A 24274-nucleotide genomic window follows, 5' to 3' on the forward strand; every position below is an offset into this window, starting at 1 on the left:
GCTTCAGAAGCACACCTGCTTCTCCTGCATGCAGTTGTCTATATCTGGTATGAGACAACACTGTTTTTGTGCTAAATCTAGTCCATAGTTTAGGTTGATACAAAGCTAGGCGAGAACTGATACATATACATTGCTACGTAATGTATTTATAACTACAGCTATATTAATAGCTCTAAATTCCTTGGCTTTGTGGGTCACCCCTTTATCCAACCCATAATTAACTATGTCTTCAAGTGAGCTGCTTCGAAGGGCTGCCAGGGCACAGTCTCCGAGGAGGAAGGACAGCAGGATTACATTCACGTGCAGACATGCCTGAACATGCTCCTGCATCACCCGCAGGCTGAATGAAAGTTTTCAAAAAATGACTAAATTGTTCTCCAAATTTAAAGTTCATCAGAATAACTTGTGTACCAATAATTAATAACCAGTGGAAACAAGTCAGAAAAGAAACAGCACGCTATTCCTCCACCACAACCAGCAGCCAGAGCCGGTTTCATGGTGAAGTTAAGGCAGCAAGTGCTGAAGCTGTGCTCCTTCCCGGCCAGGTGGGCCTGACGCAGATAAGACCTATGGAAAACTGAGACAGTTGCGTCTGGTTTTGCCATTTAAATTCTAGTCAGCGCAGAGAGCCAGGGCTAACGTAACCCCTGGAAAGAGTTACCGTATGCTTCGAGAGACTTGAGCGCTTCCCGCCGCCGCCTTTCCGTGGCCCGGGCGGCACGGTCAGGCCCCGGGCCGGCGGCGGCCGCACAGCCGCGGCGGCGTTGGCGGGGAGGAGGTGCCGCTCCGGAGCTAGGGGAAGGCGAGCTGGCAGGCGCTTTCCCGGCCGGGTCCCGGCAGCCTCTCCAGCCCGCCCAGCACCAGCGGCTCCCTCCCGGTCCGGCGCGGCTCTCCCGCCCCGTCGGGGCGGCCCTTGCGCGGCACCGCCCGCCCTCCGCCCGTGGGCGGGCCGTGCCGTGCCGTGCGGTTAGGTTGAGGCTCCCTGCGTGTGCCTATAACTTTGTGTTGCTGCCGGTGGTTGTTAGGAGGAGGGATGTGGAAGTCGGCGGCGAGGAGGGTGACAGGCTGCTCGGGCGGGCTGCGGCGGCGGCCGGCTGGCTCGGCGCGGGCGGATCGCTTGCCTCTCGCCGGCTGCTCGCAGAGGGAGCGGGCGGTTTGCCGCTTTCCCTTCCTTCGCCTTTAAAGGGAAGGCTCCTCGGAGCTGAAGGCGCAGGAGCAGCAGGAACCATACAGCAGCGCTGCTTCTTCCTCCCGTGAATTCGGATCTTGATTTCTGCCGGTGTGGAGGTGGCTGTTGATTCTTCCCCCCCCCCCGCCTCCCTCCCGCCTCTCTCCCCTCCCGATGTGGCTCTCCCTGCCTCTTCTGCCTGCGCTTTTTAAATGACTTGAGTGAAGGGGGGAAAAAAACTGTCAAGATGGCAGCAGCAGGAGCAAGGAGGTTATGAATGTGGTGTTGATGCTGGAACAAAACCTATTCTCTTTGGCAGCCCTAGGGAGGGCTTAAAGCTTCTGGACCTGTTGGAAGACTGGCGATTTGATTTTTTCCCGTTGTGTTGCCCTGCGAGAAGAAGGATTTTTTTTTTTTTTTTTTAACCGACCAGCCCTCGGGGTGGCCTTCTCCCGCCCCCTGCTCCGTCGGCTGTAAGATTTTGGGGGGTTGCTTGCGTGTGGCTTGGGGGGCACTGCAAAGTGACAGGCTTACGCTAGTATGCAGTTGGATGTATACTAAGACTTCGTCTCCCTTCAGGGCGTTTTGAAGAAGGAAAAAAGTCTTCGGCGTAATCTGACGGACCCCTCTCCCTGCCCTCCTGCCGAGGAAGGGGGCAAAGGACCACCACCCTCAAAAGGGAAGGTATCTGCAGAAGCGACGAGGAGCGAGCTCGGAGGCGCCGGGAGCAGGAGGGGTCGTCTCCCGGCTGGATACAGTGCGGTTCCCGCTGGAGCTACTTCTGCATCCGCATGGAGTGAAACATAAACAAACGCACACACGCACCGCGGGAGCGACCGCCGCTCCGCCGGCGCGGAGGGCTGCGCCGCGGGCACCTCCGGCCCCGCCCGGCCCCGCGCTGCCCTCCCTGCGCTGCCGCTCCGGCTCCTAATCTGCTTTTTTTTTTTTCCCCCTCCCTCCCCTTCCCTCCTTCTCCTCCCCCCCCGCCCGGCTCCGGCGTGCGTATCGCCCGCGGGGAGCGGAGCTCAGGGTGCAGCGGAGAGCCTGCCAGCCCTTAGCGGAGAGCGGCATGCCCGCCCGGCGGCCCCCCGCCTGCTAGGCTCCCGTCGGCACCGAGGAGGCGGCGGAGGAGGAGCGGGGTCGGCGGCCGCCCGCCCCGTCGCAGCGCCCCGCAGCCGCCCGCGGGGGAGGCCAACATGGCAGAGGCGTCGCCCCCCGCCCCGCTCTCGCCCCTGGACGTGGAGCTGGACCCCGAGTTCGAGCCGCAGAGCCGCCCCCGCTCTTGCACCTGGCCCCTGCAGAGGCCCGAGCTGCAGGCCAGCCCAGCCAAGCCCGCCGGCGAGCCGCCCGCCGACGCCGCCTCCATGATCCCCGAGGAGGAGGACGACGAGGAGGAGGGGGGCGGCTCGGCCATGGCCGTCGGCAGCGCGGCCCCCGCGGGCGGAGAAGCGGCGGCGCCGGCCACCGCCGTCCCGGAGGAGGCGGCGCGGCTGCTGGCCCCGCTGCCCGGAGGCGGCCCGGAGGGACCGAGCCTTTCGCCTGGAGGAGCGACGGCGGCGGGCGGCGGGGGGCTGAGCGGGGGCCCGGCTGCGGCGCCGAGGAAGTGCTCGTCGCGGCGCAACGCATGGGGCAACCTCTCCTACGCCGACCTCATCACCCGCGCCATCGAGAGCTCCCCGGAGAAGCGCCTCACCCTCTCCCAGATCTACGACTGGATGGTCCGCTGCGTGCCCTACTTCAAGGACAAGGGCGACAGCAACAGCTCGGCCGGCTGGAAGGTGAGGAGGGGTCCCGGGGCCGCGGCGGAGCCACCGCGCCGCTCCGACGGGCGGGCTGCCCGCGGGGGAGGTGGCTGCGGGGTGGGGGGTGCCGGCGGCTTTCCCCGACGGCAGCCGGCTGTGCCCCGCTGCTGGCCGTGCTGATGATCGCGCTGTCGCCTTTGGTTGTATTTATTTATTAATTTATTTATTTATTTTAAGGGAGGAGGGTAAGAAAAGTTTTGGCTCTTTCCTGTTGCTGTGTGCAAGCGGCGAGGGCTTCTAACTCTGGGAGCAGGGGGAGACACTGGAGCAGAGCTTGCTTCTCTGGTGCACAAGCACATAAGCAGGGAAAGAAAAAGGGGGGGGAAGAGGAAAAAATATTTTTAAGGGTGTGTGTGGGGTTTTGTTTTCATTTTTAAGTTATAGGTACCTTTGGTGTAACTCGTGCTGGAAATAAGCAGAGTTGCTTTTATGCAGGGTTAATCTGAGTCTTAAAGCTCAAATACAGAATGACTCTATTCTTTTTGTCAAGAAAAACCCCAGTGGTTTCCCACATGTTCCTCAAAGGCAATAGAGGGAAACTCAGTTCTTGACATTTCTTCATAAAGTTAATCAAAGCGTGGAGTTATTGGCTGCTCAGCCACGGGAACGCTTGGTTTGCGATTCCTGTGGTGCCAGTGTATGAGGGCACTGTCTACTGATAAATCCCTTATAGCTGAGCATTTTCTGTCCAGCATTGCGACAGTTAGCAGCTAAGAACACTACTGTTTTAATAAGTGAGGGAAAAAAAATAATAATCTGGTTTTGTGGCTTGTTTACTCGGCGCGTGCAAAAGCACATTGCAGGCAGGCAGGATTTTATTTTCAAAGACTGAGTCTAATAAGGCCTACCAGGAGCTGGTGCTGCACGTAAAGCACGTTTGAAGTGATTTCCAGAACTGCTTTTTTTGTCCTCGTTTTCCATGTCTATCTATTAATGTCTGTCGGACGCCGAAATGTCACGTACTTGCAGCTATACAGAAATGCAGGTGCTGCTTGATGTTAATCCTGTTTGCAGAGGGAAATCCTAGTATGGTTCAGTTGCTGCTGAGGGCCGATACCGGCAGCATCGGAGACTGAGTTTTTGAATGGATGGCTGAAGGCAAATTTGCTGGGAAGTTTTATTGTGTTACAAAGAAATTAAATTTCCTCTTTGAATCTCTCTAGCTTTGGATCAGGGGATAGCTTACAGTATACAAAACAGTCAGAAATACTGTGTGGATGAAACATTTCTGGCAGTTTTCATATTAGCAGCCCTGTCTCATATTTTGGTGCCTGAGTAGGACTCGCTGCTAGGAATTGAAGTGCAGCTATGTGATTTTTACCTTCCAAATGGAGCACTGTGGAGGAAGCATTTCACTGACAGACTTGTCTCAGGCTTGGGAAAATATAAACACAAAGTTTATCAGCGGCATAGCTAATTCAAGACAAGGGTTTTAAAAACACAGATCCTTTTTACAGCTTTTGCCTCTGTATTAGGTGTTGAATTTTGATCTGACTTTACAAGTGTGACACCGAGCGTGATAAAGGGTTATATCTTCCGACAACAGCCCGTGCCTTCCGAAGTTGTTTGGTTTCACACAGAAGCAGTGGCTTTAGATGTCAGCCGCTGTGACAAATCCAGCCTTTTTATCTGATACTTCAAATTTTCAGTAAATTCTCGATACTCAATTCAAAGGAAGATTTAGTGAACAATGGGGCTGATAGTGTTTCGGCTGAATTTGGTGGCAAAACTCCCATTCGCTTCAGCAGTAGCAGGATCGGGGCCATAATGCAAAGTGCTTACATTGATTAGTATGCTTAATACAGTCACAATTTTTCTGACAATTTATACTGTTAATTTGATATTGATTCCTTTGCTGAGCAGCATTAACTGGTACTTGGAGCTAATTAAAATGTTAAAAACTTGGATCCCTTGAGATTCCTCTGATATAATTTAGTTCAGAAGTTTCTCACAAGCCTTTAAGATGACCTTTCTCAGGAGATGCAAGCACACTGGTAGCAGAAAATTCTGCCTCTAATGACTGTGAGCTGTCTCTGGAAGTTAGGGTAAGGCATTCGACCGCGTTAACGGCGGGTGCAGTTGTGCGTGGGTGGTAGGGGCATACTGAAAGGGGCAAAGGAGAGGTCAGGAGCTAATAATTTGCCAGGCATCCAAAACTGCAAAATTTAATTCCTTAGCAGGGCTAGAGTTTCTTTTAATGTATGCGTATACATTCAGCAGAGGACTATTTCAGTTTCTTGGCTGGAACGTAAATTAGTTTGTGCAGAGGCAACACTCTTAAATGGAGACTCCGTTTTAGTCTCTCAATGCTAAAACACATTATAGGTTGTTATCATCTTTGTTTCCCTTGCAGGTAATGAATACAACTCTTCAGGAACTAATGTCAGCTTTTCACGTCACACTTTTTCAGATTGCTGGTTATACGGAGATTTTAAATGAACAGAAGATACTTCTGTATCAGAAAGCTTTTTATCTTAATTTAGAATATTTTTGCAGAGCTAAGTTCATCTTTGAAGCGCATTTAACAATATTCTGCTCTGGCACTGAGTGGGAAAATTGTCATTTTAAACACAGGGAAGAAGAGAACTTGGTTTTATTATCTTAGGTATTATAATATATGAAATATTAAAACCGTTTCCAGTGAGATGTGCTGATTGCCATAATCCGTAAACATAGCTGGGATTATACTCCTCAAAACAATTATTTTAAGAGCTATAAATTAAACTTAAAACTATCACTTTTTTTTTTTTTTGGCCTAGGGCATTAAAGCAGAAGTGAATATTTCAGATGTGGTTAGGAAGGCATATATTACATTTCCGCTAATTCAGATAAAGTTTGCCCAATACACCCCTCCACCCCCCAACAATCTTCTTTGCTTCCCCCTCCCCTTGGTCCCGGTGGGACGTTAGCTAACCTAATACTGCCTGACAGCTAGCTATGGTGCATCGCTGTGGAGCCGGCATGCTGCGGACACTGTCATATGCCACGGGCAGCCTGGTTTGATGCAATCCCATACGCTTCCAAATCACCGGGAAGGGTTTAGGTGCGTGCTTCAATACCTGCTTACTGTCTTGAATACTTATCGAGGGTCAGTATTTATATTTATCATCACTGGAGAGGGGGAAAAGGTCTGAGGGTGAGCTGGTCTCACCCTTGTGAAATGCACTGTGCCAGCTGGCTGTTGCAGTTGTTTCAACAGAGCTCCTGGATGACCAGATCTACCTGTCTTTACAAATTCAAGTATCCATTACCCTATCAACGTCTCACAGTCACAAAACTATGGTGCTACTTTTTTCCCCCTCAGATATTTAGGATGCAGTAACTCACTTCGCTTAATGATCTTGAAATACAAAACTGAAACACCTTTGTGTCAGTATATACAGTAGAGGTGCCCGGTTTCACTATAGCTTAAGTACTTCCATATCTCTTCCTATAATGTTATTTTGTAATTTCTTGCAGCACTATCTTGTGAAACAGTCTTTTCTACATGAAGAGTACACTAGGGGGACTATTTTCCTCTTTGTTGAGCGGTATCGCAAGACTACGAATCTGGTTCTTTATACACAGATACCAGCAATTCCAAAATTTAAATGCAGCTGATTTGCTTTGATATGTTTTTTATATCAGAAGCCTATTTGTTTTACACCTATTGCATTCATCTTCTTCATAAAAGGTAAACACCAATGGCTGGGATATTTACTTTGGAGGGAAGATTTTTGTAAACTTTGTACATGGACATTTCATCATTCCTTACCATGTTTTATTGACCAATACGTACCGAAGGGCTGCAGTCCTTTCAGTGTAGCAAATGCATGAGTCTCCTCTCTAATTATTGAGACTTGAAAGACTTGAGAAATTTGCCAGCGATGTAGACAGATGTCTAAATCTGTTAGCCAGATGCTGATATGCAAGATGTGTCAGACTTTTTTTATCATCTTTTTGCAAAGGATGTGGGAAGGAAGCAACGCTGCTCTCTGTTCTTATTTCTCCTTCCTCAGAGTGGTACACAGCATCTTTATCAGGAGTGGCAGCGTAAAACTGGAGTTTGCATCAGTTTGTTTTCTGCTGCCTTTTTTTCCCTTTTTTTCTTTTTCAAAGACTGTGTTTCCCAGCTAACTGCTTGCATGGATATTTTTCCCAGCCTTCTATTATATTCTTCTTCTTTTTTTTTTTTTTTTTCTAATTTTGAGCTGCCTTGTTTGTCCCTACAGAAGGGTTTGGGTTACAAACTGTAGCCTGATTATTTTAAGTTTTGATCTACCGAAGCAAGCACGGGTTTAAGCACGTGAATGGATCCTTGGGACTTCAGTGGGATTACTTGTGTGCTTAAACTTACTGCTTAAGCATCTTACCTGATCAAAGCCTTACTATGTTGTGCTTTAACAAAATACTCAGTAACATTTGTAAGTGAATGTTATGCTGAGCAATGTAGAGAGATGTGCGGCTCCAGCCCCAAAGTTGAAACCACTAGATAACAAGATTCTTGCATCAGAGGAGTATACTTTAGTATCAAAGTAACAAATGACTTTTTAAACTTTCCAGTAGAAACCATATGTAGATATTAGTGCACATTACTATTTTATATCTGTAACGTACATCAAAGATCTCACTTTTCCCTAGCTCATGCAGGCAGGCGACAGCTATTAGAGGAGAGAGGGAGAGACTGAGTAGCTCTCCCAGAATCATTGACATTGTTTGATCCACAGTGTGACAGTGAGGAGCGCTGAAGGACTTGTTAAGTGCAGATATAAACACATCGCCTTGGTGCATGTCATCTGCTGCAAAGAGTCACAGGCTCTGATAAACTTAACTTTTGATGTGAATGGGAAACCTCCAGTGAATGATCCCGGATAGTATCGTTGTCAGGTATTCCTGCATGATAAATACTGGAATCAATGTTCCTTGGTTCTTTAGAGACAGGTTACGTAAAACAGTCATGCAACATTGGCGTTGTCTGTAACAGGTTATTAGTGTCAATATTTGAGCATATTTAAAATAGGAAGCTTGAGAGTCAGAGGTTGGCTCCTACACTTAGCTGTGTGTTTGAAAGTACACAGTTAATGCTAATAAAAATTAAATCACCTTACTGACTTTTCTATCTGCTGTATTATATTGGCTTGAACAAACACCGTCTGAGACTATCAGGCTGGGGAAGAGAGAGGTACTGGCGCTCCTGCCCCGGGACGTCCTGTCTCTGCTTGGTTTTGTCCTGGTAAAGCGAGCGGTGCCTTACACGCGAGGCCATTTTGTATTCGGGTCATTTTGGTGGTGCTACATCACTTTGCTGTAATCCTGGGAGATTAGGGGGGGCTGGGCACGTGCTGGTGCATTTAGAAAGGCGAGTGATTAGGGTTAGCCTGGTGGTCTTGTGAAAGCTCTTTGTGCTGACGTGGACAAAGTAGAAACCCGGAGTCGGTGGCGTCCTTTGCAGCAGGCCGGCAGTGCTGGGGCGGGTGCAGCCCCCTCACACCCCTCTGCGATGGCCGGGCTGTTTTCAGCCAGCTTGTGTGGGGTGGATGGGGAGAACAAGCGTGAAATCACCCCAGAAAATTACAGTGGGTGTGCTAAGTTCAAAGGGAGGCCAAAGGGATTGCCTTGGAGATAAGGGAAAACTGAAGGTAAATAGCCAAAGCGTTTCTCTAGGTGGCAGGCTCCTGAAGGTGCCCCGTGAGATTTTGGCAGCCAACTATTTTGTGTGGAAGTGTGGAAAATCTTTTGTGAGGATTGTTTCTTATTTGCAATGCAATTACAGTAGGTCTTGGTGTAGTGGCGGCTTGCCAAGGGAGAAACTGAAAGTGTTTCCTAATGCCAGTTGTTACTTAGACTAAAATCTTTGCATGTTCTTGTTTCTCTCCCGCTTTTTAAAAAGCCTTACTCCTATCTCTGCCACAGAAAACGTGCCCAAGGGCAGGGTTATAAAATGGCAGCATTAGTTTCTTGTAAAGGCATGAGGCCCTCTGTGTTTCGACACAGAATGTCTCTGGAGCAGGATGAGCTCTGAGCATCCCCCCGTCGCTGTTTCGTTCCCCTTGCTGCAAAAACCTGCAGTTCCCAAGTTGGCACTGGAAACGGGCCACCAGCCTTGCCAGGTCCCGGGGCTGGAGGTGCGTTCAGGTCCAGCAGCACGTAGCAAGCATCCCGATAAGGGCCTGCCTGAGAACACAATGCTCGGGGAGCTGCAGGGTTTTTTTTGATGTGGCTTTTCTTAGGCCTGACAATACGTACGTAGCACAGTGGTTCAGGATCAAAATAAAGTGTTCAAGTAATGTGCACAGTCATTCAGTTTTCGGTAGTGCTGGCTCAGCACACCATGAGTTAAATGAAGGTTAAGCTTAACCTTTTATTTGCTCTTTTTTTGTGCTTCTGCAAACTTATACTGTTCTTTTCTGTTACAATTTCCTGAGCATTGCCACACACTAAGCTTGGAAAATGAGGTGCATTTAGCCAATTTACGGCCTGACATATGTTAATTAACATTAATTACCTGCTTGAATAGTCCATTTAGCACTTATTATTAAAAAGTGGCTTGTCTACAGAAGGGGATTTTCCTTCAGAGTGAGATGTTTTGTTCTAACTTGCTTCAGACAAAGTCAGGATGGGGTATCCTGTGCTTCTCTGCATGGCTGTGCCGGTTTCCTGATGTGCCAGTTGTGTGTGATGGGATACCGTTGCACCACTGACAGGCACCAACTCCTTACCTGTGTGTATTTGACATTTATTTGACATAGGCTTAGCTTTCCCAAGCAAACCAGCGTGTTTCCAAGTGTTTTTTTGCTAGCAGTGAGTACAGCTCTTGCTTCTCTGATTGAGGTAGCCAGAGAAAGAGCCATGCTTCTCAGCTTGCCAGGAACTGCAGGGAGATCCGGAGGCCTGCGGTGATGTGGCCCCAGCCCCTGTTTGTGGTGGTGGGGGTAGAAAAAGCTCAGGTGTGCAAGGCTGGACAGGACGTGTAGGAGTTGCGGGGGTGCACTGTGGTGTCTTGCAGGGAGGGCATCTTCAGCTCTGCACAGCCCAGGAAGATGGACCTTGAAGGTCGGGCAGCCGTTGAGAGCAGGCCACTGCCAGAGCAGAGCATGGTCTCCATCAACAGCAAGTTATGTCTTGATGTATTCATCAGCTACGTTATCTACGGTATCTTCTGGGTAATGCGTTGGGCAAGGGTTGTCACAAGTCATTAGTCTAAAACCTGTGAGATGAGGGGAGTAACATGCAGAGAGCACTCATTTAATTTCCAAATACCAATATTTAAAAAAAAAAAAAAAAGGTAAATCCATTCCTCAGTTTCCCATCCCCCAATTCCTCATTCCTGTCTTGGGAGACTCCAGGGACGTTATGTCCTACTTCACCTTCTGCATCCTTCCCTTTGCAACACCGGCCGGGGGATTGCATGGTGCATGGGGTGCCTCTGTGGGAAATGGAGGGCTGGCTCATAACTGTGTGGGGCACGTTGCAGAGTATAGCTGCATTTCGGTTGAGGATACAGCGTGGAGGCGATTAGGCTACAGGACTGACGAAGTGCAATTTCAGGGCAGTGTAAGGGGTTGAGAACAAGTGAGCAATTGCATTAGTGCTCTGCCTCATCCCTGTGGTGAAATAGCACGGGAGCTGCCTTTCAGTGGGCCTGGAGCAGAGGAGCATTGCTGTGTCCCCGTTGCTTTTTGCCAGAATGGTTCCTCCTGATGCTGCATCTGGCTGTGAGGCCCAGGAGGAACCAGTCTTGCCCTGCAAAGCCAGAGTCCTTCTCTGGGCCACCCCCCTTACATGTTTGCTCAAGGACTGACATGCTCATAACGCCGCTTTGCAGGGAATTTGAGGCAGGTCAGGAGTTAACAGCATTAGTGTCTTCTTAATAACTCTGTCTGTGTGTCCTACCTGAACTTTGCTTATTGGGGCAATTTTCTTTATCTGTGCACTGGTACCTATTAAAAATAAAGGCTATTTTAATACTTCTTCTGATATAAAACACCTTTGTAAGATTTTGCTGACAGAGAAATGTCTTTCTGAGCATTTGTACTGGTAAAGAAATGCCTTGTGAAAATTAGCTCTTGTAGCAGACTTGTGCTAACGAATTGAATGGATTGTTTGCTCGATCGCGACATGCTATGTACTTAAGAGCTGAATTATAAAATGCTGGGTTCTCACTTGAACATGTTTATTTGGCAAGGTATTCTTTTGCTTCTTTTGCTTTTCTTTATTATTTTTCCCCTGCTGGTGAAGTTGCCGCTCGCTGCGTGTAAAGGGATGTGCGAGGGAGGTGCGTGCCGGGACAGGAGGGCAGAGGCAGCCTGCAGGTCATTGTTGGAGGAAGATCCACTTGAAGCGAGGAGGATGGCGTGCGGTACCGACAGCTTGTCATCAGGGCCTTTGCAGCTTGTGCCTCTCGGTTTCCTGGAGAGTGCTGCCTGCCAGTTTTGGGGGGCAGGAGGCTGCTCGCAGTGGGCGTGGGGCTCTGCCTGCGCAATCTCCGGCTGCCATACACCTGAGTGCTGCCGGCGGTCAGGTGCATTTCTGTGGGGTGAGTCACTGGATCATGCCACTTCTGCGTCCCTTCACCCATTGCCCGTGTCGAGGTGAAGGGTGGGTCCGTGCTGACGTCTCCATGCCAAAACTGTGTCAGGAGCTCCGGAATGAGGGCAGGAGGCAGGAGTGCTGCCAAAGGTGCAGTTTTTCTCCTTTGACACCTCTGAGGCTGCCTTCACACTTCATGCTGTGCTATGGGCCTGCCTGGGGGCTGCTCATAACCCAGTCCTCAGCCTTGCAGTGCCTTCAGGCCAGCCCACCTCCCCATCCCTGGCTTTCCTAAACCTTCAGCTCTCCCTAGGGAGCAGCAGATGCCATGGGGACACCCGTGATTGTGACCAGCGGGTGGGACAGAGTCATAGGAAAAAAGTTTTCAGTAGGTTTGCTGGCTCCTGAGTCGCGTGAGCAAAAAGAGCAGGTCCGGGCTGGATGCCAGCACTTGAACAGGGAGGTAACATCTGCTTATCCTGACCACAGAGGAGTGGGAGGCAGCAGATAAGTTGGAAGGCTGATGAGGACCGAGAGTGATCTGGTGGGGGAGGACAGATAGAGGAGCACCCAAACACATTGGCATGCGTCCACTCAGGCTTCACTCTGCCTCCCGGCTGCTGCGACTGCTCAGTTCATAGTGGGAATGAAAACTGGTTTGCATGGAGGCAGCCCAGGTTATGACGGTGCAGCTTCCACGAGTAGATGAAGTAAAGAGAGCAGGGCCTGAGTCCCGTCCCTGCTAAAAGCCGTGCTAAAGCAGCAGAGTGGGGCTCTCCTACGGTGCCACAGCAGCGTGCATTTGCATTAATGTAAATAAGACTCAAGCAAGCAGTGCTTAAAATCCTGCTTGCAGCTGAGCATGGACTCCCTGTGAGGACTAAGCCTGACCAGGGAGTGTTAGTGTTGCACTTAAGTAAACAAAGCTTTGTTTAAAAACATATTAATTACCTAATAATATTCTAATACAAACTACTCTCCTAGTCTAGACAGCCAGCACCTTTGACATTGTAGATGATTTGCCCTTATAACTTAGTGTTTCTCATGCTGTACCATGTTGGTTTCTGCATTTTTTCCAAAATAGAATGAAAAAGAATAAATACATTATTCTAAAGAAATAATTTTAGGACACGACTTCCAGGGCCGTATTTGTGTTATCTAGAATGTGGACTGAATTATCTTGATATATACTCCAGTTATGTATTGGTGCTCTTGAAACTTGTATTTTTTTTTTTGTATCTCCATGCTACCTCTTCAAGCAGATGTTTCAGCTCTCTGAAGACATGTTATGACCAAAGTTAGCCCTACTTTCTCACATGAAATTTGCAGTGTAAATATACCTTAAAATATGAGACTTAATCCAGATCAAAAGTTTCTGACTTTGTGGGTATTTGTGAAGTTAGGCTGTGAACCCCTATCTTGTGTAAATATATTTGCTAGTACTTCATGGAGGATTTATCAGTTTCGTATATAAAGTTCTAGATATGCTTAGTAAATAAATTTGGCGTCTGATAAGTGAGAACAGCGCTCAACAAAGAATGTCTTTGTGTGACACTCTTACAGGCTCCCACATTATCACCTTTTGCTGATTGGTTTTGTGCTGAGAGCAGTGATGTGGTTTCCTGAAAGCCTATAACCGACTGTTTGTTCTACAAAACTGCTCTGGACCTTAACTAATTTTCAGAGAATGTATTTTTCCAGGAATTCGTAGGACAAGGTGACGCCAGTTCAAGTCGTGTCCTGAGATGCTTGTAAGCTGAGACACATAGAGCTGCTGCCCCTGTTTTTGTGCAACACGATCTGTTGTGTTTAAAAGTTTCACTGTATGGGGGAACTCAAAACCATTTGTCTGAGATGTCAGGTTTCAGAGTGAATGGTACTTCTTTAAGTATTCATCAAGACCTACAATGGGAGGCTGCTGGTCCTGTGATGCCTTTGTAGAACAGCGTTGGCACCGACAATGATGCTGCCACTGAGGAGCTGTAAAAACTCCAAAGCATTTTGTGAATCTTATGCAAGCACCTTCTGCATTTGCATAGCCCCAGCCGTATATGTGGCCCAGATAAATGGGCCGCATCCAAAATCTTCGATTTTCAAATGGAAATTATGTTGGAGCTCTGCATGGATTGGGCCACAGGTTTCCAACCTAGTTTGTGCAGCAGCCAAAAGCTCTGAACCTAATATTATTATTTTAATCATGATGTTGATGGTGTAATTCTCGCTTCCCGTAGCATGTTGAGATTTATTTCTTGCCCCATTGCTCTTGCAGCCTGGTTCATGCACAGCAAAAATACTTCTGATTAAAATGTACTAGAAGGTTTGCACACTTGAGGTAGGAGAGAAATCTTTTATGAGGAGCTGTTTTTTAGAAAGCTCTAGGGAAGGGAGCTGTGTGCTTCAGAAGGTATTTGAGAATCGATAGTGAGGCCATTTTACATACAAAAAAGAGGGAAGGTGTGTAGGCCATGATGTAGTGGCCTACAGGGCTGGGAGGAGGAAGGATTCTGTGAACTAGCAGTAGGGAGTAAATCAACCTGATGTATGTTCGTAGACATCTGATGTCTGCTGGGCCTGGTGGGGTAGCTTGGAGCAGGTGGAAGAAGCATACTGTTTACCTAATTAGAAACATAAATAAAATCTTTCCAACATTTTTTTTTTCTAAATTAAAATGCATTTGAAGCATATGTCAGACTTCTCACATCCAGGAAAGATCTCTGAAACCTTGCCGTTCCCCAGGGAGGCTGTTTCCAGCCCACCTTCTTCAGGGCTCTGCCAGGAGTAGCAAGTCCTCCAGGTCGGAGGATGGAGTGGGATGTGCATTAGCAGCTGGAGATGTTGGGGTTCTTCCCGAGCTCTTCCGTAGTCCTCTTTTATCAGTGGGAAAAGGTCTGTCATTTGAGGTGATAACCAGGGAATTGGAGAAAACAAAGAAAACCATCATAGTTGAAATCATTGAAGATAGGATTTCACCTCTGGTGTGTTTACTGAGAAGTCAGTGTTGGCGAGGAGCGGTGCCTGGGCTGCTGTACAGTCAGAGCAGCTCCGTATCTCCAGTGTATTTTAGACACGGAGGAGACAAAGATGATGCTAATTGCAAGAGAAACTACTTAACTGCTTTGTATTATGTTTGAAATGAAGGGGGAATAACGCTGATTGAATGACCTATTTTGACTTTCTCAGTATAATATGTTTAATGTTTTAGTCTTTTTCTGGACAGTGAATTTTAATTTTATCAAATCCTGCTGGAAATGAATATGTTGCTGGGCAAAGTATTTTATCCTTGCAGCTTTAACCACAGAGTTACCTCTTGCCGCTTGACTCGGTGGCAGGAGTTTTCTCTTCTGACTGGAAAGGTCTTTTGCTATGCAACACAGTGACAGCAGGTTTTTTTAATACAAAATAGGGACCTGTCAGGAAGAATATAAAATAGGGCACTGAAAGAGTCTAATTTAGAAGGAGAAAGGGCATAAATCTCCACCTGTCTCTGATGACGGGAGGCCAAAGTACAGCAGAAACATTCCCCTGCTGTAAAATGCTGGTCCCGATACTGGAGAAGTTGTTCTGTTAAAGGCACAGCTGTATCTAACCTCCTTACAAGTTTTTCGACATTATTTTTGGTACATATCCGGATGTTGCATAAGGGGATTCTTAGACGACGAAGCGCCTCCGTTATGGTCTGCTCTGCTTATTGTACCGTTATAGAAATTCTTTGCTGTTTTGGACTGGTGTCAGGCAGAATAATACTGAATAAGTCCCAGATGAATGTGGGTGGTGAAAGGAGAAAAATAACTTCAAATAAAGAGGGGTATTATCAACTGAGCAGCCAGTGTTGATCCTGTGGTGCTGAAAAATGGCAGCAGGAAAAATAGTCCTTTTTTTCTTTTTTTTTTTTTCCTTGTAAAGGTGGAAAATCTTAGCTGAAAAATCTGTTCCGACCAGAATTTGGTACCCTATTTAAACTCGCAGCAACTTGGCATTGGTGCAGCAGTGCTGCAAAGTATTGAGAAGGAGAACAGAAGTACAAACAAACCTCCAAAACTTGAGAATATCCTCAGATTCTTTGTCCGTTTAGGACAACATGACCTGTAGCGTCATTTGCAGCTGCTGGATCCAAGAGTATAAATAGTGAAAAGAACACTGATTTGGCCAGGATAAAATGTTCATTTTGGGTTTTTCCAACAGCTGTGTCGGGACTTAACCCAAGCTTCTCACGTGTCATTTTTTATTCAGGCTCATACTAAGCAAGTGGAATGACAATGTTCTCTAATTGAAGGGAAAAAAAAAAGAAAAATAGTAGTAAATTGAGAAATAGTGTGGATTTGGTGTCCCCTCAGCCTGAAGGAAAAACAGTTTGCTTGAACTGTATGATAGCAGTTGTTTGAGAAATTAAGCGTGGATTTCCTTCAACTGTAGTTGAATCATGACATCTTACTAAATTTGTCCGTCTTGAGTGCCTGGTTTCTGGTTTGATATTTTCATTGCATAGTTGTTGATTGCCTTTTTTTTTAAAAAAAACCCCAAACAACCCACAAACCCAAACCTCTGCATGGGCTGAGAGATAATAGTTTCCTTAATTTCTGCAGGAAACTGTGTAAGATATCAAATCACCGATTCTGCCAGGTGGGTATGGGGGCACGCAGGGGGCAGCAGCTTTCTCCCTAGAAGCACCACGATACAGCGGGTGGGTTCGAGCAATGCCAGTGATGGGCCTTTCCCATTTTCCAGGAGAAGACAAGGAGTAGGAAAATTGGATTTTGCATGGCTTGACCATTAACTGCAGATGGCTGGAGTGTCTCTGTGGATAGTTCTCACTGTTCAGTGAAGTGCCCAGCGGAAGTACTAAATAAGAGTGTACTTCATTTATAGGAAAATCTACACTGAAAAAATGTTTCAATATAAAGGCCAAGTGCTTAAGAAGTACAAAATGTCAGAAATAAAGTTGCCTCTAACACTTGAAATTACTTCTCATGCTGGCTATGACACTGTTAGTAACGAGCTCACATGCTCTCTCCAACTCCGGTCTCCTTGTTGGGCCGGATGCTTCAAGGGGTATTCAGGGTTTCGGCTCATCCACCGTCATCTCTGTGTGGGCCCTGTGCCATATTTGTTGCACTCAGCTCTGAGTAAAGAAATACGCCCTTCCCGGTGTGGTTGTCTGTGTCATTCGCCTCCCCAGTATCCGCGGGCTTCCCTGACGAGTGCCGTCCCAGCCCTGCATCCTCTTCTCCCCTCCCCAAGCTCCTTGCCCCCCGTGGTCTCCTGTCCCAGCCTCCTTCCCTGCAATTCCCAGTCCTGCTCCGTGCATACCTCCTTCCTTTTCCTGTGATCTCCCACCTCCCCTGGTTTTCATATCTGCTCTGCTTGTGCAGCTTGCCTGTTGGTTTTGGTTTTTTTTCTTCCCAGCTCCCTGTTCCACATTTCTCCCCTGCCCTAGGATTCCCTGTTTCCCATCTTTCCTGTCCCAGGCCACTTACCCTGTTTCTAATCCCAGTTTCAGTTCAGGTTTGCAAAGCTATTAGCAACGGGGAACAGGGTTTTATAGTAGGAAGTGTTGGACAATACGAGGTGTAGGTGGGGCTCACAGCACCACCTATAATTTACAACATTGTTTATTTTTTTTTAACTAATCCACCCTTAGGTAAGCAGTCCTGGTGCTGTCAGTGTGCAAAGCCTTAGTCATTTGGGTAGTCCTGTTCCCTCTGCTGATACTGGGTGCAAAAGGGTTGTTCATTTGTGTAAGAGATGGAGGATCTAGCCTTGGAGAGACTTTGATCTCTATTTTTGTGTGGCCAGTACTAGATAGCAAACAGTGCCTAAGATTACACAGTTCATAGGGCTACTGAGCTGTCCCTAAAATATTTAATGGTATGTGTAGTAATTGCTCTCATTTCCATGGTGAGGGGCTGTTCCTTTTTCCTTCCCTATCAGTGAGAAGAGAGGAGACATACGAGTTCCTTGCTGGCAATATATAAGACATGAAAATATACAGTCTGTAGTCACACCATAATCTGCATCCTCTAGTAGGTGCCATCTGACTTGGTGTATTTAGAGTAGAAAATATAGAGAGCCTTTTCCTTCCATAGCTCCCTGGTTTTCTGCCTCTGCTGCTGACTTCATGCCTGGTCTTTAATGATTCTGGTAAATGCCTCCACATCTGGGTGGAAAGCTGATCACGGTTTTTTTGAGAGCAGAATTAGACTGAGAATCTCATACTGAATTGTTGCTTAAAACAACACCTTTGCTGGACATCTTTGCTGCTTTTGCTGGGCATGATTTGGCTTCTGTTGTAGTCAGTAGGCAGCTTCCAATGGACTTGGTGCTAGATCAAGTCATTTAATGGTGTGAATAACCTTATATCGACCTTTTAAAGCGCTTATGCACAGAGTGTGCAGTCTATGAGTCCCTTGTTTTGAGCTTTATCAGGAAGGAACTTTAATCAGGTAACAGGGTGGCCTGTCCTCTTTCCATCGCAATAAAGTGCATGCAAACAGGCATTGCAACAAATAGCGCAAAGGCAAATCTGGCATGCCCTGCTTCCTCTCCCGCAAGAGAAATCTGTGGTTTATTCTCCGCCACTGCTCCCCAAGCTGTTTTGGCAGCTTGGTCGGCTGAGGGGTTCACTGGTAGTAGCTGATGCTTTTCAGGTACCGAGCTTCAGTTTCCCAGGCTATTGATAACAGCTGTTTAGTCACAGCTCTCTGGGTCACGATGTACAGGGATTTTCTGATGTTGTGGTGACCTTGGGGGGGAATTAGACTGGATGTAATGTTTCCAAGAATTGGAGACGCCTGTGCCACTGAGCTGGTGCGTATTGCCGAATCAATTACTAGCATTGGCAGGGTTTTGCTTTAGGGGAATCTCACAGCTACATCACAGTTTTGTTATTAGTAGATTATTGTTAATTGGTTTAATACAGGCCAGACATTTGCAGGGAGGAGGGACCTTAGATAGTCGGTTTCTGTGAAGTATTTTCCCTATATGCAACTCTGTTGCAGCGCATACCCTGGCACAGTATCTCATTTTTGTTTTGGGGAAATTTTTAGCAGCTCCTGTGTGGAAATACAGGTTTGGTGTAGAATTGTCATCCTCAGGTGTGGAATTGCTGCATGGTGCCCCAACCTCCTCCAAAGTTGGCAGTGACAACTGAAACTGTCTGCATGGAGATTTTGTAACTTTTTTTGGAAATGTGTTGAATCATGATTAGGGGACTTGGCACTTTTGTAACTGAGGCTGCTGTGGCGTAGGCCCCCAGCGAGCTCGTGCAGAGGGGCTTCCCAGCAAACCCTTCAGTTTTTATGGGCAGCCCCCGGTCTAAATCCAGGTCGCTGGCCTCTCCTGCGCCCATTGGAGCAGTCATGATGCAACATGCTCAGGCGCTTTTAATTTATGACCTAACAGATTGTGGATGCACCTCTTGGCAGGTGACAAAGGAGCGCGCTGCGACCCCACTTCACCACCATCGGTTTTGAACCTCATGGTTTCGCTCTGCAAGATCGGGGTCGGGCTTAGGGCTGCTTCCCTTTTTCGCTTTTCAGTTTTGTTCCAGCGCAGCGTGGTGTTTTCGCAGGCCTGCTCAGCTGAAGCCATGCTTGGGTTAGCCTTTGCTCGCATGGTCACTGAAGTCACTGGGAGCCTTCTGTGGAAATGCAGCTCCCCCCCCCGCCCAGTTCAGCGGTTCTGTTGTTTACCGTGTTCGTAATTGTCTGTCAAAGTGTTGCATTGAATTCAAGTGCTGGTAGGGGTTTCATCAAAATGCCTGCGTAGTGTTAAGCCAGTTAGGAGTTATAAATGTAAATATGTTTACACAAAAACGAGGAATGCGTGAAAACAGGCATTGCTTAAGCAGCCAAAAGCAGCGTGATTATATGCTAGAGGGACACTGAAAATGTAGGTTGCTGCAGAGTGTGCCTCCAGAAGTAAATCCCAACCAGAAGTGCTTGCAGTCCCTGCCTTCTGATGCACTCTCTGTCTGCCACGGCCACTGAGGCGACGCAGGGGAGACGGCTCAGGAGCCCGTGGACATCCTAGTGGAGTTTTATAGGAAAGTTCGAAATGCCGAAGAGAAGCGTCGGCTGCATCCAAACGGGTCCTTGTTTTGTATTTTATCAGGCGGTAGCAATATAGCTGGCAATCGGGGGACCTCTGACACTAGGGTTTCATAACTGAAAGACATTTTTCACAAGCTGTCCTATTTCAGGTTGTGAGCACGGGCACACACACACCCCTCGCACACCCCCCACACACCCCCCCAGCACATTGTTTACTTCCTCTGTAAGTTCTGGGACATTCAGTACTAAGGAGCATGATACGCTTGCATAAACACTCCAGCCAGATTTATCTCTCAAGCCTATCTTTCCTTTCCCGTCTTGGAAAGTGATTAATCTACAGCACACATTTTGTTCTTTGATTGCAGGGCATTATTCTGTAATCATTTACAGTTTTGCAGAGCTGTAGCACTGGCTTGATGGAGTATTTCTGTCATATAGCCGGTGCTGTCGGCTGAAGCTTTAGCTGCATAACACTGAGGGAGCGTTACCGTTAAGCTCTGTATCGTGTTAAAATTGTTTCCGTTTACATTGCGTGCTTTGTGCATTAAAAAATGCAAATATATGTATTTAAAGTGCAGGTAAGTGTCTGCACAGCAATACATGCTGGGGGCTGGTTTGTAAGTTTTAGAGAGTGTCAGTACTGTAGCATGCTGGCTGCCAGCTGGGCTTTTCCTATGTGTTGTGGAGGGTGGAGGAGTTTAAATAACTTTTGTTTTCCATGCTGCACATTGTGTGTTGCAGCCTACACCAGTTAGAAATTGGCAACCTATGTAGATACAAGAACCTGTACATATCACCTCGTGTCTGAGAAAAACAGAAAAGTGAAGAGATTGAAGGTGAATCAGAAAATCTGTCCTGTCTGTACTGCATCGAGGCTTTTCCATCTGCCCTTTGTGGGGTTTGTTTGTTTTCCACGTTTTCCAGTGTGTGAGGAAAGGAGGTAGGAGAGGTAACAACCTTGAGTTAACATGCCATGGGTTGAGAATAGGCTATCAAGCCTATTGTTTAATGCAAATGTCTAAGCTGTAAACCACTTCTTCTTTCAGTTAAAAGGTGTGAAAAGTAGGCAGAAAAAAACCCAAAGAAAACTATATGACTTTGGGTTCTGATGTGTAAGTAAGTTTATTTTTGCAATATACATGCACCTTCCTCTCCTACAAAGAAAGAGGTTTCAATGGACCTGAAGTTGGTGGGTCTGGACCAGTCACCTGCATTGCTAAGCCCAGACCCTGAGAGCAGAGGACAGACAAGCAATGGGTGTCTTGTTCCAAAGGGTGCACAGAGATCTGGCCAGGTAATCCCACACACCATGTCAGACAAAATGCTTTTTTGTCACCTTAAGACAAACCAAAGCCCCATTATTAAAATACAGAAGTCATAACACTGATCTACTGTGTGCAACGACCAAGGGAAACTGAGGGCATTGCTGGTGCAGGATGTCCAGACGATCCCATGCCAGAAGTCAGGACAAAAAAAATCTTCCAACAGCCTTTCCTGTCAGTCTGATCTTGAGGGCAGGGCAGGACAAAGGAGGGGGCTTTCCTCTGACTACAAATCCAGCAGTCATTTTAAATGGGCAGATGTCAGAAGAGTACCAGCCTCACATCTCCAGCAACAGGCTTTGGAGTGGGGATAACAGCACAGACAAGTATTATTATTTTTTTAACCCCTGGCCCCTCGTTTACTGACATATAGGGGTATCTACAGCGTCTGATCACAAATTTCACTTCTCCATTCTAGAAGTGTAAATTTCTGTAAAGTCCATGTGTGAAGTCCTTAATTATAAATAAAAGGGAACTTAAAAGCATGGAGAAGGAAGACAAAGGCTCTTGTGAAACAGCTGTTTAGGAAAACTACCGAATTGTGTTAAGGAAGCGACAGGTTTGGAGTGTGTCTATGTATGCAGGTATCCAACTGCCTGGTGGGGCTCAACCCCAGGATAAGGATAGCTGTTCTGTGCTTGTGCCACTTGGGTTGTGAATTTGCACCGTCTCCATTCCAGTGGGATGAGGCCATTGGTTAGATTATATTTGAGGAAAGGACCAGGTAAATATTTTTCTGCGGTCATGAATTAGTGGCAGTGGCAAGAATCTTAGCAATAGGCAACTTTCCTTAGAATCCAAGAAAGACCAAAATTACATGAAGCAGTGCTAGCCACTTCCCATATTCTGCATTCCCCCGAAACCAAATGGAGCTGCTGCTTGTCTCCCGATGCTACTTCAGTCATGCCGTCGATTTTAAGCACTGGTAAATGAGTGGCAGTGGCCGTACAGGAGGCAGAGCAGAGTGGCACGCTGCCGAAACGCAGCCTTGCGGCACTAGTGCCTGCACCCACAGCTGGGACCTGCTGGGCTGGGTTGTGGCTCAGCTTCAGGAACTGGATAATTCGTCTCCAGTTCCCTGTGGTGGGAGCTTCCTCTTGCTGTGCTTGGACACATGCCATGGGGTCATGGAGTCTGGGTTCAGCCTCACTCACCCCAAATTCCTTATCGCCTCAGAATGTTGTGTTTGTTTTCCTTTAACAGCGAGAGATGAACCCCATTAATCTTTGCTGTTTATATCACTGTTTTCATAGAGTACGGCCGCCCACAGAAAGATTTCTAGGACATAGTGGATTCAATACAAAGGGGCTTCGCGCTGAAAGCTTGAGGCCCCATCCCATCAGGCGGAAAGGAGCCTTTGCCTCAGTGTGGGTTAATTATTTGTTAATAGCTGGCTGAGTAGGCAGGATGGTCATGGACAAGGCATGAGGCTGTTCAACTATGTCCAGACTAACATTTCTGAGAGTTAGGAGGGGTCGTCCTTCGCCCTCCAGAAGTGTCAGAGTTAATATGCTGAAGTTATGAATCATGCAAGAGCTTTGGGAGAAAAAGAAGCTTTGGGCATGAACGTGTTTGATTATGGAAGGATATGTGCACTGGCAGCAAGATCCCCTTGAGTGGAACAGGTACTTCTGAGGGAGGTTTTGGATAAGGACTGGGTGCTGGGAACATCTGTCTGACCATCCCGACCACCGAGTGCCAAGTGCAGGAGAGAAGAGTTGCTGCTTGGAGCTCATCTGAAAACTTAGTGGCTGTGGAGGTAGAGGTGTCTGTCCTGTGTACAGCCCCTCAGCTCTGTAACTGCCGTGTCGACGCTTTTACCTCCACGCTTGCCTGGTGCGAGGGTGGATGGAAACCAGATGTGTTTGTGTGAGGAAGACCCTTTGCCAAGCTGGACAGGTGAGTTTAGGAGGTGGTGCTGTGGGTTTCAATGCAGAGGAGCCATCTTCCAGATGCTGAGGAGCCACTGGCTCCTTGTCATGCATCACATCAGTGGAGAAGCCCTGAACTGTGAAAGGGTCCCAGAAGGGTGGAAGAGCCTGTTAAATTGCACACTACCATTTTATCCTCGTCCAGCACAGCCAAAAAAAGCACGCGTCTTCTTTGCCCAAAGGAGTTTGATTTCAGATGGAGTAAGATCCACCACTGCTAAGTGTAGCTGTTGTGCAACTGCACAATTTCTGGCTGTGATAGCTGCAGTTGGGTCAGGTCTTTAGAGAGGACTTGTCCTGTGCAGCACCAGTAAGATATGAATTAAGCCCAGCAGAGACTGGAACTGACCCTGGTGGTATCTGAGGAACAGCAGATGACAAGCAGCTCCCCTCCACCACCCCCTCAGCCCATTGTTGACTTTCAATCCTTTCTTTTCCCCTAAACCGTGAAGCATCAGAGGTCAAGTCCTGCTTGTAGGTCACCTGAAAGGGAAACTGGACATTAAATTCTAAACTTCTAACTAGACTAACATTTCTTTATTTCATGGTGCAGTCTTGAAAGCACCTCCTGTGCAACGTAGAATGGGGCCCTGAGAGAGGAAATGAAATCAGAAATGGAGAAAAGTTATTTTAATCATAAATAGCTGCGGTGGGAAGGTAGATGTTTATATGTGCAGTAGTACAGTACCTACTGTGTGTATTTTAGGAGAACCTGAGAATAGCAGCTGCGCTGAAATACTTGACAGCAAAGTCAAATATAGTTTAGGTTAAAAAAAAAAAAAAGTTGCTGGGGAGGGTGGATTTTCAGTGTGAAGCCTGTTGGTGTTATCTCCGCCGCACGGCACAGAACAGCCTGTGACTCCGGCGCTTGTTTGTGAACGTACAGTTCCCGTAATGGGATATGTCCCGCTCCTGTCAGCGTGGTATCGTGCCTGGGTGGACACTCCCCCACCTCCCAAATTTCCCTGAGAACCGCAGGAGGCTGACAGCTTTATTTCTCCGAAGGCTGCCTTTTCTGAAGTGTCACTGGTTTTGCAGCCGATGGACCTGTTGAGTTTTAGATCTATAGAGCTCGGAAGCAACGAAGCCGCAAGTACTAAAACTGGAGCTCTTGCTAACGCGCTGAGGTCAAAAGGATCAAAACCTAAATTAAACTCGTCCCTGAAATTTGGCTCTGAATCACAAATTCAGGAAGTTGTACATGAAAATCAGTCTGGGCACTCTTTCTTTCTTAAGTTCTTCAGCTAAAAATAATGTCTTGCGCTATAGTTATAAATAATACGGGCTTTTTTTTTGTGTGTGTCTTCTCCCATCTAATTAAATTGTTACTCTTGCCACAATGAAGGGAAAGGGAAAAGATAATAACATGAATCTGGTTGAACAAGTATGTAGCTTACAGGTTTCAGCTAGAGTGTTTGCAGCTGCAACCAATGCTGAACCTTACACTAATGCATTTAATTGTCAAAATTAAAAGAAGGTGCTCTGGAGAGATCAG

General features: G+C 47.2%; 1 protein-coding gene across 4 annotated transcripts in view; it reads left to right on the forward strand.

Moving 5' to 3' along the window:
- The first annotated feature begins 374 nt into the window (after positions 1 to 374).
- FOXO3 (forkhead box O3) overlaps positions 375 to 24274 on the forward strand; it is a 96785-nt gene continuing 72885 nt past the window's right edge. Inside the window, exons 1-2 of one of the 4 annotated variants that reach the window (XM_054821483.1) lie at positions 855 to 1641; positions 1748 to 2946. In XM_054821483.1, coding sequence (XP_054677458.1) covers positions 2365 to 2946 — 582 coding nt within the window. In that variant the 5' untranslated portion in view covers positions 855 to 1641; positions 1748 to 2364. Of the gene's footprint in view, positions 2947 to 24274 lie in introns of all 4 variants that reach the window. The other 3 variants (XM_054821482.1, XR_008576510.1, XM_054821481.1) reach the window with 3 other exon arrangements.

This window comes from Grus americana, chromosome 3, assembly GCF_028858705.1.
Source record: "Grus americana isolate bGruAme1 chromosome 3, bGruAme1.mat, whole genome shotgun sequence".
Classification (NCBI taxonomy): Eukaryota; Metazoa; Chordata; class Aves; order Gruiformes; family Gruidae; genus Grus; species Grus americana.